This window comes from Physeter macrocephalus, chromosome 20 (genome assembly GCF_002837175.3).
Source record: "Physeter macrocephalus isolate SW-GA chromosome 20, ASM283717v5, whole genome shotgun sequence".
Lineage (NCBI taxonomy): Eukaryota > Metazoa > Chordata > Mammalia > Artiodactyla > Physeteridae > Physeter > Physeter macrocephalus.
In genome coordinates this window covers 102,781,247-102,797,140 of record NC_041233.1, presented here as the reverse complement: position 1 = coordinate 102,797,140, position 15,894 = coordinate 102,781,247, and the positions used below count along the sequence as shown (strand labels likewise).

Genomic DNA, 15,894 nt, shown 5'->3' with positions numbered 1-15,894 from the left:
ATGTGGGATCTTCCCGGACCGGGGCACGGACCCGTGTCCCCTGCATCAGCAGGTGGATTCTCAACCACTGCGCCACCAGGGAAGCCCTTGCTAGTTGTTTTTGACTTAGGACAAAAATTAAAATATAACCTCACTAGTATCTAAAAGGTCCAAATTAAAATGTAGAACTTTTTTTGCCTATTAAATTCACAACAGTTTTCTTAAGAACAGCATGCAGTGCCAAGGTTCTGATAAAAACTGGTGGCTTTGGAAATTGCTGTAATTATTTTGGGAAACAATTTGGCAAGTAACTTAAGTTTCCTTCATCTAGTAATTCTACTTCTGAGAATTTATATTAAGGAAAATAACCCAAAATATGGGTAAAGCTCTATGAACAAACACTTTAACAACGCTGTTTATAACATGAAAAATTGGGATCGGGCTAAAAATCCAGTGTTTCAGTGAGAATATCATATTGTTATTAAAAATGACAATAAAACAAGGAAGAACTATTACATGAAAAAAATTGGAATATGTGCGCTCTGAATACCACTAGGAAAAATAACCAGAAAGAAATTCAGAATGTAAACTGGCTGAATTAGCGTGATGGGATTTTTTTTAATTTTCTTTTTCTTTCTGCCTACTCTTCGTTTTCAAAACATAATTTCCTATGGTTATATTACTTTAATATCAGGAGAAAATGTTATGAATTGAAAAATTATATTCTCTGAACAGTGACAAGAAAATATTTACATTATTTTCTTCTATGATCTTTTCTCCTACTTTTTTAGTCCTATTTTCCAAAGATTTTTAGCACTTGAGAGCACCTTACTGTCAGTTGAAGTGCAAGACCCTCATTTTACAAGTGAGGGGTCTCTGGCTGCAAATCAATTAGAAGACTAAGCCCAAGATCTTGCATTTTATTAATGGAATAACCCAAGATTCTTAACCAGCAAGCAAGGGCTCTTTCATGACAATGGTCTCCAAACTCTTTTGATAATGTACCCCTACCAGTAAAAAATAATTTGAGACTGCACTGCCAATATATGCATATTTACTTATTTATAGATGTGCTATTAGCTAATATAGTATGTATCTTATATAAGAAACTTTAAAAGAGGAGAAACATAAAAGAACAGCATATAAATAGAAGTTTGGCTATTTTTTTCCTCCATGCGCCAACTGATGTCCTGGCACACGTCCCCTCCACAGCCCCCCACGTGGGGTCCACTCTTCATGCTAGAGCGTGGTATCGTGACAAGAGTGCAGCCTCCATGGTCAAAAGGACTTCGCTTTGAATGTTATTAGCTCTGCCACATACTAGCGCTTGATGCCTCAGGATAATTAGCTCATGTTCAAGCCTGCTGTTCCATCTGTAAAATGGTAATAAATAATATCCATCCCCTACAGTAATATGAATCAAATAAGGTGTATGCCTTCTGTACAAAAGTCACCCAACAAGGCCTGGTACAGAACTGTAAATTCACCGTCATCAGCCTCCACTACTCCCTCAATTCTGCGGTTTTTTTGTTTTGTTTTGTTTTTTTTTGCTGTACGCGGGCCTCCCTCTGCTGCGGCCTCTCCCGTTGCGGAGCACAGGCTCCGGACGCGCAGGCTCAGCGGCCATGGCTCACGGGCCCAGCCGCTCCGCGGCATGTGGGATTCTCCCGGACCGGGGCACGAACCCGCGTCCCCTGCATCGGCAGGCGGACTCTCAACCACTGCGCCACCAGGGAAGCCCCAATTCTTCGTTTTTTATCATTTCATTTTTCCTCTCTCTCCAGCTGCTATTTCAAACCTTCTCTGCTCTTCCAAACCTCAGTCAACCTACTTCCCCCATTATTCTTAGTTGTCGATCTCACATATAAATTTTAGGGAGAAATCAGAAGTCACTTCAACTTTCTGCCAAAGCTGTAAACACAAACCTGCCTCTATACACGTATCTTCTCAACTTTCAGTCATTTAACAAATATTTATTGAGTACTTTTTAAGGGTCAGACACTGCTCAGACACCAGGTACTGGTGATGGATTAGTGAATAAAACAGATAAAGTTCATGCTGTTGTACAGCTTACATTCTAGGGATGGTATAAAAAATGACTATGAGATGAATTACAGAATGATATGCCATAGAGAAAAATACAGCAAGGTAAGGTTTAGAAGGAATGCAGGGATAGGGTTTTGCTATTTTGGAGGAAGTGGTCATGGAATGCCTGAAAGGTACTCTTGAGCAGAGACACAGAGATAGCAAGAAAATGAAGGACGTGGCCATGCAGTTATCTGTGAGAAGAGTGTTCCAGATCAAGGGGTAAGAGCAGCTCTCAAGGCCCCTGAAGGAGACACATGCTTAGTGTGTTGACAGAACAGCAAGGAAACCAATGTGACTAAAACAGCATTACAGAGGGTCACAGAAGGTCAGAGAAGTGGTGTGAGGCCAGGCCATGTGCAGCCTTTTAGGTTACAGTAGAGAATTAGGTTTTTACTCTGAGTGAGCTCAGCTATGACAGCAGAGTTCCGAGCAGACGAACGATGTGAACTGTCTTGTGTCTTGAAAGGATCACCTGGTGCTGTGCTGAAAATACACAGAAGAGGGCAGACACAGAAGCAAGGAAACGTGCTGAGAGCATGCTGGACACGTACCAGCAGGGATGCTGGTGGCTTGGGCCACGGTGGGAGCACGGACAGGCACAAGCTAACACTTGGGTGCTCTGAGGGTATGGCCTACAGAATGTGCTGATTGACTGGGTGTGGCGTCTGAGAGAAAAAGAGTAGCCAAGGGTGACTCCGAGATTTTGACCTGAGCAACTGGAAGGATGGGACTGCCATTATTGAGATGGGAAAAATGTAGGAATAGAAGGATTGGGGGAGCAGGTAGAAAATCAGAGGTTTACTTTCAGGTACTTGGAATTTGAATTTGAAATTCCTATTAGATGCCAAATAGGAAGCTGGAAAGGAGTCTGGAGTTTAGGAGAGAGGATCAGGCTAATGATTAATTTGAAAGCAATGAGATGGTATATAAAGTCATAATGTAGGTAAATAAGAGAAGAGGTCCAGAGATTGAACTCTGGGATAATCCAATGCTTTAGGAACCAGCAGAGGAGACCAAGAAGGAGCTGCCACTATAAATAAAAATAAAATTATTTTGATGAGAAAAGAGGTAAGAATATTCTAGAAAGAAAATTATGGCACGGTGTACACAGAAAACCATGTACATAAGAACTACTAGAGTACGAAGTGAGGAGTCAGAAATTTGGACAAGAGTCATCACTGCCAAACTAGGGAGACTGGCCTCCACCCGGTGGGATGGGCAGAGTCACTGAATAGACACAAGCAGCAGAGTGAAGGATGGATTTTTGCAGAATTCTCCGAAGGGAATGCAGGCAAGACTGTCAAGGGTGACACCACAGAGAAGACTGCAATGTCTCAGATGACAGAGATGACCAAGACTCTGAATTAGGGCAGTGATGGAAAATAAAGAGAAAGGGGCTGGAACTGAAAAAGAAAAATTAGGAAGTGCAAACATTTCCAGGATTTGGATGCTGGGGGAGGCGCAAGGATGCCAAGCTTCTGGCTCGAATAACAATGTGGTTGGCAGTGGCATTAACCCGTAGAAGAAACAGATGAGTCACGGTTTGGGGAAGGAGAGGGTGGTGGCTCCAGTCTCAGATGTGTTGTGTTTGCGGTGTCAGTGCAGTGATCAAGGAGCTATGTTTGGCAGGGAGATATATAAATTAGAAATTCGTGGGAGAAGTCAGGCTAGAAACAGATCTGGGACATGTCAACACAGAGGTCACAGGCAAACCACCAGAGTGGATGAGATGACCTATGATAAAAGTCAGCATTTTCCTTCAAACCTACAGCTAAGGCCAGGATGAGGGTAAGAAAGACGATAGGAAAGAAGAGAACATGGTAGGAGGGAGGAAAAAGAGGCAGGAAAAAAAGTAAGGAGAGAGAAGAAGAAAAAAAGTCTATATCTCATGCATTCTAGGCCAAGCGTGCCATTAATACTGTGCAAATATCTGTGGTTTTGTTTTTAATATCCTTTCCCAGTTCATATAGCATATTTATTGGCCTTTTTGACCACAGCTGCATTTCAAACAGATTACTTCAGGAAACAATTCTAAGTGATGCCTAGACTTCTTTTTTTTAACGTTAGCCTACTAAAACTACATTATTATTACTGGAGCAGAGTTTATTTCTATTCAACAACCATGTACTAGACTAAGTGCCAAGGGTATAAAAATGAGTAAAACACAGTCCTCTGCTTCAAGGACATTTAACCAGAATTAAACACCCAGAAACAAAAAGTTCGCCAGAATGATCTTTTCAAAATGCATATTTGATCATATAACTCTATTTAAAACCTTCTATAGCTGAAACTGCTAGTTGTCTCCCAACATCTACTCCTTCTAACGTGGTTAACATGGCCATTGAGAATAAAGACTAAATTTCCAGACTTCTGTGCAATTAAATGTGGCCATAAAACTAAGTTCTAAATGTAAGTGGAAACGGCATCAGCAACTTCCAGAAAGTCCTTAAAGAGAAGGACATTTACTTCCACTCTTCTACTTTCTCTGGCCTGCTGTCTGGAATGTAGACATGATGGCTGGAAATGAAGCAGCCATTTTAGGCCAAGAGGTAATGTTGGGAACGGAGGCTACACATGTCAGAGCAACAGGATAGGGGCCTGGGTACCTGACAGCTGTAGACTAGCTACACTTTGAAAGTAGAGAAGATTGGGCTTCCCTGGTGATGCAGTGGTTAAGAATCCACCTGCCAATGCAGGGGACACGGGTTCAAGCCTTGGTCCAGGAAGATCCCACATGCCGCGGAGCAACTAAGCCCATGTGCCACAACTACTGAGCCCGTGTGCCACAACTACTGAAGCCCGCGCGCCTAGAGCCTGTGCTCCGCAACAAGAGAAGCCACCGCGCTGAGACGCCCATGCACAGCCCCCACTCGCCGCAACTAGAGAAAGCCCGCACGCGGCAACGAAGACCCAATGCAGCCAAAAATAAAGTAATTAATTAATTTTTTTAAAAAAAGAAAGTAGAGAAGATTAGTTAAGTCGTTAATTTGTTGTTGTTGTTTCTGGTGGCTGACAGCCAACTAATGCACCATTAGTATGACAATTATAATAGAAATATGTCTACCTTCAGCTCTATCTTTTTATCTATCTATCCATCCATCCATCCTTGTGTCTGACTCTAAAGTAGAAATGGAACATATAACATATTTAATATTGTAAGTATAATACTCATCCAGTGCAAAAATAATATTTATCAAGTGAAAATTCAAGTATTTAATTAACACATTAATATAAAAAACCACTACACTAAGTTTGCAACATTAATAAAAAGACATAAAACTCATTCTTCAGACATCAGTATTACAGACTTCCATCTTTAGGACATAACCATACTAATATTTTAACTTACTTCTTTTGAAGGATTCATTGGTAATGTAAAGATAGTTTTCCAATACGACCAGACAAACATTGCAAAAAGTAGATGATAAGCAATCAGGCACACAACTATAATGAGAGAAACAAAATGATCACTTTAAAATGCAAGTACATACTAAAATCACGGTATTCACAAAAAATTTGCTTGTTCTAAACTAACCAAATAATTTAATTATTTAATTACTTACTATCCCATGATTAGAACCCTCCCATCTGTAGACAAGCCCATCTATCAGCAAAATGGCTACGGGGACCTCTCCTAAGTTGTAAAAATAAGGCAGTTATGCCTGCAACTTTAAATCATAAACAAAGTGTTAAATGAATGTTAAAACATTCAGGCTGTAAGAACTTTGCTTCACTAACAAAGAATAGCAAAAGCAGTTCCTGCTTGAGCTGTTTGCCTATTTTGCTCAGCTCGAGTCAAATCTGGTGGTCCTGTTTCAAGGACAGTAGTTTTAAACAGAGATCTTCTGAACAAAGAGAGATTTCCTCCAAGAACAGTTCAAGTTTCTTACTGATCACATGGGACAATTGTTAACAAAAGCATTCTGAATATTTTTTTAAGGTAGTGTACATAAACACACTTTGTGTGGTATTTTAGTCTTGCAGTCCTATGCAAAAGCGGAAATATTAATTTTAATATTCATTAATAATATCAATAAATTAATATTAATTTATTTATTAATAATAAATCATTGATAAATTAATATTAATATTAATTATACAGTGATAATGATTAATTCTGGATAATACATTAATATATAACTTACTTGTGTAAGATACAGTTGAATAAAATATGCTAATTTAAAATATAGCATGTTTGGTATTTTTAAACCTTAACAGCAATTTAGCTTTGTAAAAGAAGCTGATATTCCTACTATAGAACCATTAAAACATTCAGCTACCTCATAAGGCACTTAAATCAGTGTGAGATGACTAGACAGTGATATTTTTCATGAATTATATAGGTGACTCAGGTATGGGGTCAGACTCTGAGTTGAAACAGGAGATTGTTGATATTCCTGTATCTTGAAGCCATAAGAACCTTGGCACAGTGACTGCCATTTCAGGGTCAAGTTCTCTGCCAAGCGTCTGAGAGAATTCGGTCTGGGGACTGAGAATGAGACGCCTGTAACCCATCCTGACTCCAACATTCTCCAAGTGTGACTTACTCCAACCAAATCTAAATGAATGCTATTTGTTTTTTCCAACTATTTTTAAAATTTTAGACTGAAGGCAGTGATATATCTTACCTTGTTCGCCAATATTTTCCATGGACACTATAGAAATAAATAGAGAAAAGAGACAGGCAATAGGTTATAAGAAGCTTATGGCAAACAGAGGGCCTGACAAGAGACGGAAGACGCTTGAGTAGGTTAATAATCTGGCTCCTTTTCAAACCAACGTTCTTTAAATATTTGTTCAACGTTGTTGAGAGGAGGGACAAGCACTGGGGGAGAGAGGGGGGGCGGGAAGGCGGGTGGCCGCCCTCAACCAGGCGCCGCTGGCATTCCAGCCCTGGCTCCCACGCAGAAAACTAACCCCGCCAAGCGTGGCCCTGGGGGGGCTTACTCCTTTATCGGTCGGTTTCTCGGGTTTCCTTCCAACTACAGAGTTCGGATCAAAGCTCTCCAGCTCATCACACTGCCAGCGACACTAATGGCTCTTTATAAGCTGGCAACCACCGAGTCAGCTCTCCAGAAGGAAAAAAATGTTGTGTCCACGGCATACACTTCTCTTGCCGTATTTCTGAAAGGATGAATTCTTATGCCCGATGACTAACTGCTTCCTACTGTACAACAAGGGGCCCAGACCACGTGCCTGAGAAACTGCCATCCCTGAAGGGCTGCTGTAAACACCGCAAGGTGGCAGGTAGACTGAGGACAGGGACCACAGAGCTCAAACAAGCTGGGACAAAAAGCCCCGCTCCGGCAGTGTTCTTGCCTTCTGTATTGTCTACTTGTTTTGTTTCCCATGTGGTGGTCATCCTCCATTTGTACTAAAGTCTTTAGGAAGCTCTGGCCTATCTCAGTTGTAGCAAGGGAAGATTTGACTTTATTTATGTAGTTTTGTTCCTCCTTGGCTATTTCAAGGGGTACAGTATTCTGGGCCTTTGTCCTGGAGTATATTTTCATTGCCTTAAGAAGCACTGAAATCAGAGGGTAATGTTGTGAGAGACTTTTAAGATTACCTGATCTGACCAACCTCCTTCACAGGAGAGCTACCGTTTAGCCATTTCCACAGTGAGCAGGAGACACAGTTTTGGAGAGCAGCCCACCCCCTTTCTGGACTGCTCTTAAGAATGACTGTACGATCAGAGGGTGCCGAAATGCGCCTCTTGTGGCTTCTACCTATGGAATCTAGGCTTCCAATCTGTAGCAATAAACAGAAAATCTAAATGGCAGACCTTCGTATCTTCTCTTTTCACCTAAAAAATAGATGATTTCCCGATTTCTCAGCAACCTTGATGTGGCTCCTTTAAATATTTCCTGGTCTCTCAGTTTCCTTTTACCTTTCTGATCCCCATGATGGGACAGGCAGACACAGATGATCTTTGACTTATAAATGGCCTGTTCCACAAGTGCGCTTGTCCACCAGAGGCGAGAGTCATGGTGCAATTTCTCATAGAATACGTGAAGAGGTTAACGTGAGGTCAGAGGAAGGACCAACCTTGTCTTTCCTGTCTGACCTCCACCTCACCCTTCATGCATTTCTCTCCAGGCTCTGACTTCCCTGTCTTCAAAGTGCTCCAAAATGGACTACAGTTCTTCCTTGGATCAACATTTCTGCTCCTTCAGCTAATCCAATGAAATGCAAAAGCACTTTTAATTCATTTGTGCACTTATATAGGAATGACCCTTAATGACCATTTCAGAGGTGCTGGTGTTTTAAAGAAAATGTATTTGCTAATCCATGACTCTAGCTGTCAGAACTGAAACAGTAAAACAAAACGACGTTAAAAAAAAAGAAAAAGTACAGTTAGTATGAGGTGAGAAGTTTTTTGCCCTGGACCATTATTATATTGACTGGATATGCATTCAAGGACATCTTTTAAAAAGCTATTTCTGCCTTTCACAGTTTGTTTTTCTCTTAATGTACTTCAAAATTCACAGATCTTTTTTTTTTTCATTTAAACAAGTTACTCATGGATGCATGCTTATGGTAAATAATTCTGATAACATTTATAGAGTTAAATGTGAAAGTCCGAAAAGGCTGTATCAATTACACTCCCCAAAATTGTGAGCCTATCCAATTTCCTATGAATGTAAAATGTCTTTAATTTTTGTCAACATTTTAGGCCAAAATAAAAAATCATTGTTTTAGTATTCATTCCCGTGATTACCAGTGAACTTTAAAAAATTTTTTATTAAAAAATAAAATGATTGGCTTTTCCTATCTCTTCTGATTAAATTACCACTTTCGCATTGGTCTACTTCTCTTTTACTTATTGAGAGCCTTTTATATAGTACTCTGGGAAGTAATCCCATATTTGTTACATATGTTCCAAATAAAGTTGTGTATAACTAGTTTCAAATGACTTAATAGAGGCTTCCTTGTTGGTCCAGTGGTTAAGACTCCGCACTTCCAAGGCAGGGGGCGCAGGTTCGATCCCTGGTTGGGGAACTAAGACCCCACATGCCGCATGGTGCAGCAAAAAAAAGACAATAAATACTAGCAAAATCTTATGGTTTATCCCTGATTAAACAGCAGTATCAAAACTTTCAAACTGACCTATTTCACGAACAGATATATTGACTCTACTTGGTTTTGCTTTATGATCTTGAGGAAATTAATGTTCTTTCAACCATGTTTACCTGTTTAGTAGGTCAATGGTTCACCTTGTAATTTTCAATTTAGTGGAAGAGTTGTCCATTTCAACATTTCCTTTCTCAGACAAAACCACATAGAATACAATGTTATTTTCTATTTTGTTCATAAATGACTGTTTAAGGAAAGGTTATAATTTAGCCACATATGTTTCCAATATATATGTATATAAAGATAATATATGGGAACTACAGACTCATTTTTGGAAAAAATAGATGGTAAGTCAAATAGATGGTAAGTCAAAAATAGATGGTAAGTCAAATGTAATTTCACTATTTACATCAACATGAGAATTAAATAGCAATACTGATCATATTTATGACAGATCTTCCAAAAATCTACTGGATTTTAATGTGAATTTTGAGTTTTATTCAGTATTATTTCACAGAATTTCAGTTTGGTCTATTTAAAAATTATGCTGATACTTATTCTCCAACTACACACATATAGAAATTTCAAATCTTTTATAACCATCTTTAACATATTTTCTAAAAATGACTTTTGAGGTAATTTAATATAGTTATTTCTATTTTTATTAAAAGAAAATGGAGGCAGATGAGCTTTACTCCAAGTCACAATGAGTAGCACATCAGTTAATTCTATCTGAGAAATTCTTTTATTTTCAATTTTAAACTTTTATGCATGTGACAAAAATATTATGATTTGGGCTCTGCTGGACCTTATTAAAATTAGTTCCTTATTAAAGCACAATAACTGGCATAGAGCATCTGCCCCATAAATGTTTACCGAATAAAAAAGACAGAAAGGGCTTCGCTGGTGGCGCAGTGGTTAAGAATCTGCCTGCCAGTGCAGGGGACACGGGTTCGAGCCCTGGTCCAGGAAGATCCCACATGCTGCAGAGCAACTAAGCCTGTGCGCCACAACTACTGAGCCTGCGCTCTAGAGCCCGCGAGCCACAACTACTGAAGCTCGTGAGCCTAGAGCCCATGCCACCGCAATGAGAAGCCTGCGCACTGCAACGAAGAGTAGCCCCTGCTCTCTGCAACTAGAGAAAAGTCCACGCGTAGCAAAGAAGACCCAGTGTAGCCAAAAATAAATAAAACAAATAAATTTCTTTTTTAAAAAAGACAAACAGAAGAAAACACCATTAATTTGAATCATTAAAGTGGAATCCCAAAGCACACCTATGAGAAATGTTAATTCTTTCTTCTGTTGACTTGAAAATTTCAAGAACAAAGTTATTTCTTTTACCTGTCATCTTAGCACACTGTAGAAACTCAACTAGTAATTTGCAAAACCAAGAGTAATCTTATCTGTACTGCCTGCTAGCATACATCCCCAGAAGTGAAGACAATACCTCACTACACAAAGGAGACAGAGACGACCAAGTGGTTCATGATCCTCTAAAAAAATTAAAAGCTTGAAGAAGACACTGGCTTCAACTTGGCTTCAAGCAACTTTAAAAGAAGATAGAAAGGTTTTATACGTTTATAGGGTTTTTCCCTCCTAATTTTGGCTCTTCCTTAGTATTTTACTTCTTAATAGTTCAGTTTGTCAAAGTGAAGAAGAATCTTACTAAGCACAACCAAACTAAAGAGCAAAGGCTCTGGATAAAGACTGGCAAAGCTCCATCCTATTTCTGCCACTTGCTGGTTTACACAGTGATTCTACATATTCCATCACGAAGTGAGGGTAGTAATAACAACAGCAATATCATCAGAGCTGTTGTGGAACTAAAAGAGGTAATACATGTAATGTACCTAACATAGCACCTGGCACACAGTAAGCCCCCCAAATATACAAGCAATTATAATACATGATATTTAATTTTGCAAACACTAACTGTAATAGATAACATATAGGAAAGGGGACTACAAATGAAGAAAAATTACAGAGACAAGTAGTATTTGTACAGACCTTTGAAAGACATCAATGCAAAATTCTGACTAAAAATAGACTTTACAAAGTGAAAAATAAAAGGTGAAAAGTAACTTAAATCTCCATATCTTGCCTTTTTATACAGATGTGTCATTCCAGAAATGTGATAAACAAAAATGGTGGTACCCATCCTTACACAGGGTAATGATGAGACATAAAAACTTCATTCCTGATGTGGCAGTCAGTCCATGTGAGAACTTCACTAAAAGTGAGAAGATCTATTTTGGATGTGACACAATCTGTTCAACTTAATGAATAAGAACAATGATTATTTTTAAAGGCCTAAATCTTACATTAATTCCAAAAAAGTTAGATGCAATTTACTCTTGGGAATAAGAGCACTGCTGTTATTACACTAAAATATTTACCCTTCATACATATGGTGACCATCTAAATACATACAATAATAACACCATGGGTCATGATTTTAATTTTCATTTCAAAAACTTAACTGCCTAATTTTATCTTGGATTAGCCTAATTTCTTTCCAGTTCCATAGCCTACAATGATAATATGCTGCTTTAGAGATCTCTAACTTTCAATCTACCTGCAGGACTTAGCACTCCTCCCAGATTAAGTGCAGTACAACTAGGCAACAAGAACTCTGCCTTGTTGCAAGATCCGAAAGAGAGAAAGTGGGAATGATAAATTATTACCAGTGTTCGCAAGAATGTTCCTTTTGCTAAGAGCAAAATGAAGGCCTTTAAGAATTACATCTTGGAATCTGGAACTGTCAATATAACTGCAAGACTTGTAGGTCGGGCGGCCAGCTGTGTTTTCTGGCCACCCTTTTTGCTAACCCTCCTCCTCCCTCATTAATCATTCCTCTAAGAAACAGAGCAGGGCATTAGAGAAAAGGCTGATTGGTCAGCCATCAGTTTAGAATTGATGCATGATACTTTTGTTGTAGTATTGATCTTTAAGAAACTCTTGTGCAAAAATAAAACAGGTAAAACCAAAGCTGAAGAGTCAGACTGTCAACCAAAGTAGTAACCCCTAATCTACAAAAGGATGAAAAACTGCTTCTTAGTCCAAACCTGACTTGAGTAAACATCCTTAAAAATGAATACAAAAAAAAATTAAAGGCATACCTCACTTATCTCTTCCACATGAATTATCAAGCAGTCATTTAATCCAGGGGTCAGTAAACTACAGTCCTCAATCCAAATATAGCCAGCCACCTGCTTCTGTAAATAAAGTTTTTTGGAACAGAGACACACACATTCATTTACACGGCTATTTGTAGGGTTGGCTCACAGGGTTATGGGAGTTGGCAAGTTCAAAATCTACAGAACAGTCTGGCAAGCTGGAGAGCCAGGGAAGGGTTAACGTTGCATTCTTGGGTCTGAAGGCAGACTAGAGGCAGAGATGCTTCCTCTTCAGGAGACCTCAGTCTTTGCTCTTAAGGCCTTCAACTGATTGGATGAGGCCTACCTACATTATCAAAGGTAACCTGCTTTACTCAGTCTACTGATTTAAATGTTAATCACATCTAAAAAATGCCTTCACAGCAACAGCTAGACTGGTGTTTAACCAAACAACTGGCCACCACAGCCTAGCCTAGTTGACACATAAAATTAATCATCACACCTTGCATCTAGAATCTAATTTTATTCTAGAAATAGTTTACTAAGAAGACATGTGTTGATCTTCTGTGTAAGTTCTGAAGCCAAGTTCGTTATTTACTGTAAATTAATAAATTGGAATTATAGCTAGCAAAGTAACTACATAAACTAAATTTATGTATCTGCTAGAGGGAAAACAATAATGAAATTCTTTGTCATATTCTAAAAACTCGACTGCAAATAATCCTATTCAAATTAACTTTATATATACACCCATATGATTCCCTAAGGATGCTATCCAACCCTATTTTCTAAAGAGCTCTAAAAATATTAGAGCCGATTTAGTCTAGATTGATTTAAATTCAATCTTGATTAAAAGCAAAGGCTCATCTCAAAGATCCTTCCAGTCCTATATTTTACCAACTGATATTTTAAAATTTTGCTTTGGTGATCATACAATTGAGAGTCTGCTGTCAAAAATGTTATCTATTGATAAGTAGCAGCCTACCACTGTTAGTCAGTAACTTGAATCTAGTTCAACTTTTAGTCCTAAGTACATCCAAAATCCAAAACTTCAGATACTAAAACAAGCCTTCATAGTAGGTTAAAAAAAAAGTACTTTCCCCCTTAAATTAGCAAAGAACAGTTACATAATTTTTTCCAGAACAATCTGCTTTTGGGGTGTTTTCATCACAAATGTATACTGCTGTGATTTTTTATTTCTTTTCTTAATCTGAATTTTCTTTTTCTTGCCTTCAAATTCAAACTCTGTTTTGGAAGAATAAGTTACTTTTATTGCATAAACACAGTACCTTCTCTGTATAAATCCACTAGGGCAGTCGGACACAGATATGTCTTAGCCCCATATATTCAGTCTGATAATGAAGAACACCAAAAGTAAAGAATTGGTTCTAATGAATGAAACTGAAGGATAACTTTATAGCCAAGCTCTATTTTTTTCTACTTATCTTTAACTCATTTATTGAAAAACAGTCACTGACTCTACCACAGTTACACCACTGAGGATAAAATGGTAAATGAGACTCCACCTGTCTGCTCAAAAAGCTTAGAGTTCACAAGGCCATTTTACTTAGAAGTTGAAACTAACAGAAAAAACAAGGACATTAAAACAGTAAAACATTTTCAATTAAGAAACAGAAGCCCCTCAGATTCAGAAAATTCAGATGAAAATAGGAATAGTGCTACAAATATACTTTAATATCTCCTGTCCTAACATCTCTCCTTTGACCTCGAATCTCTAGCTGCCACCCCATTTTTCTGGCCCTTTCACAGGAAAACTTATTTTAACAATCATCCAAACGCACTGCCTCTACCCTCTAATTTCTTTTTTTAATTAATTAATTTATTTGTTTATTTATTTATTTATTTTTGGCTGCGTTGGGTCTTCATTGCTGCGCGCCGGCTTTCTCTAGTTGCAGCGAGCGGGGGCTACTCTTCATTGCGGTGCGCGGGCTTCTCTTGTTGCAGAGCACAGGCTGTAGGCGCACGGGCTTCAGTAGCTGTGGCTCGCGGGCTCAGTAGTTGTGGCTCGTGGGCTCTAGAGCGCAGGCTCAGTAGTTGTGGTGCAGGGGCTTAGTTGCTCCGCAGCATGTGGGATCTTCCCGGACCAGGGCTCGAACCCGTGTCCCCTGCATTGGCAGGTGGATTCTTAACCAGTGCACCACCAGGGAAGTCCCTACCCCCTAATTTCTTGTTACTTCCTAGACCACCACCAAGTGGTTCTGCACCCCCAACATTCACTGCTATCAGTCCTGTCAAGGTCACCAATACCCTCCCTAATTCTTGGTACTCAAGTTACTCTAACAGAATTAACTACTCTCTTTGAAATGCTGTGTTGAACTGACAGTGAATTCTCTGGTGAAACCGGCCAGTGAAAACCCCTTGAAGCAGAATCCTTTGTCCTTTCAGCTACTTTCCAAGAAGCACTAGTTCATTTTTAATGTATTAGAGATCAAAATTGGGGCAGTAGGAGAAATACATCAAATGATTCCCATGAATACTGGTGACACTGCTGCTAGACCATTTTGATAAGAGAAGCCACCGCAATGAGAAGCCCGCCCACCGCAACGAAGAGTAGCCCCCCACTTGCTGAAACTAGAGAAAGCCCGCGCTCAGCAACAAAGACCCAATGCAGCCAAGAATAAATAAATAAAATAAGTAAATTTTTAAATAAATAAATAAATAAAAATCAAAACTTGGGGCAAAAGTCATTCTACAAATAGAATTGGTGGTTTTGTAGGAACTGTTTCGTCAAGGACAGGAAAGCAGTTTCAGACTAGAAACAAAGAATAAGGGTAAGTCTTCACATTCACCTGGACCCAAAAACACATGGCTTCCAATGTGGGTTCTCATGGTTACATAAAAGCCAGACCTCACAATCCCAACCACAAACACACGCCAGGCAGTCTACATTCCTTGTCAGATCCCCATACGGTTCCTTAAACACTCATTTTGCAATAAGAAAACCATGGTCTCTTTTAAAATGTCAATTGATGTCAGCTCACTAAAAACCCTTCCGTGGGGCTTCCCTGGTGGCGCAGTGGTTGAGGGTCGGGTCCGCCTGCCGATGCGGGGGACGCGGGTTCGTGCCCCGGTCTGGGAAGATCCCACATGCCGCGGAGCGGCTGGGCCCGTGAGCCATGGCCGCTGAGCCTGCGCGTCCGGAGCCTGCGCTCCGCGACGGGAGAGGCCACAACAGTGAGAGGCTCGCGTACCGCAAAAAAAAAAAAAAAAAAAAAAAAAAAAAAACCCTTCCGTGACTTTGCACTGAGTTTACGCTGAAGTCCAGTCTCCTTACTCAGGCCTCAGCGCGCCAAGGCACTCTGGCCCCTCCCACCTCTCCAAGATCACTTCTCACTGCTCATCCTCTTGTTCGCTAAGCTGCAAACAGGCTGACCTTCCAGAACACACTAAACTTTAGTGTCTTCACCCTCTTCACCTGCTGCCACTCCTGGCTCACTCCGCATCATCCTTCAGCTTGCAAGTTACAGGTCAGTTTCTCATAGAGGGCCTCCTGTCCAGTACCCAGCTACAATCCTTACCACCACACACTGTTTCTTTCTTAGCACAGACTGTTAATTGTTTTTTTGTTTTTTTTTTTTTTTTTGTGGTACGTGGGCCTCTCACCGCCGTGGCCTCT

At 39.7% G+C, this 15,894-nt stretch overlaps 1 protein-coding gene across 4 annotated transcripts in view; it reads right to left on the bottom strand.

The window, feature by feature from the left end:
- ZDHHC2 (zinc finger DHHC-type palmitoyltransferase 2) overlaps positions 1 to 15,894 on the bottom strand; it is a 76,897-nt gene that overhangs the window by 42,102 nt on the left and 18,901 nt on the right. For all 4 annotated transcript variants that reach the window (XR_003677728.2, XM_028481967.2, XM_024131367.3 and 1 more), the window contains exons 2-3: positions 6,696 to 6,722; positions 5,417 to 5,511 (exon numbers count right to left, since the gene is read on the bottom strand). Coding sequence is in view for 3 of the 4 variants with exons in the window: in XM_028481967.2 (XP_028337768.1) it covers positions 5,417 to 5,511; positions 6,696 to 6,722 (122 nt within the window). In the remaining variant the exon portion in view is untranslated. The remainder of the gene's footprint in view (positions 1 to 5,416; positions 5,512 to 6,695; positions 6,723 to 15,894) is intronic.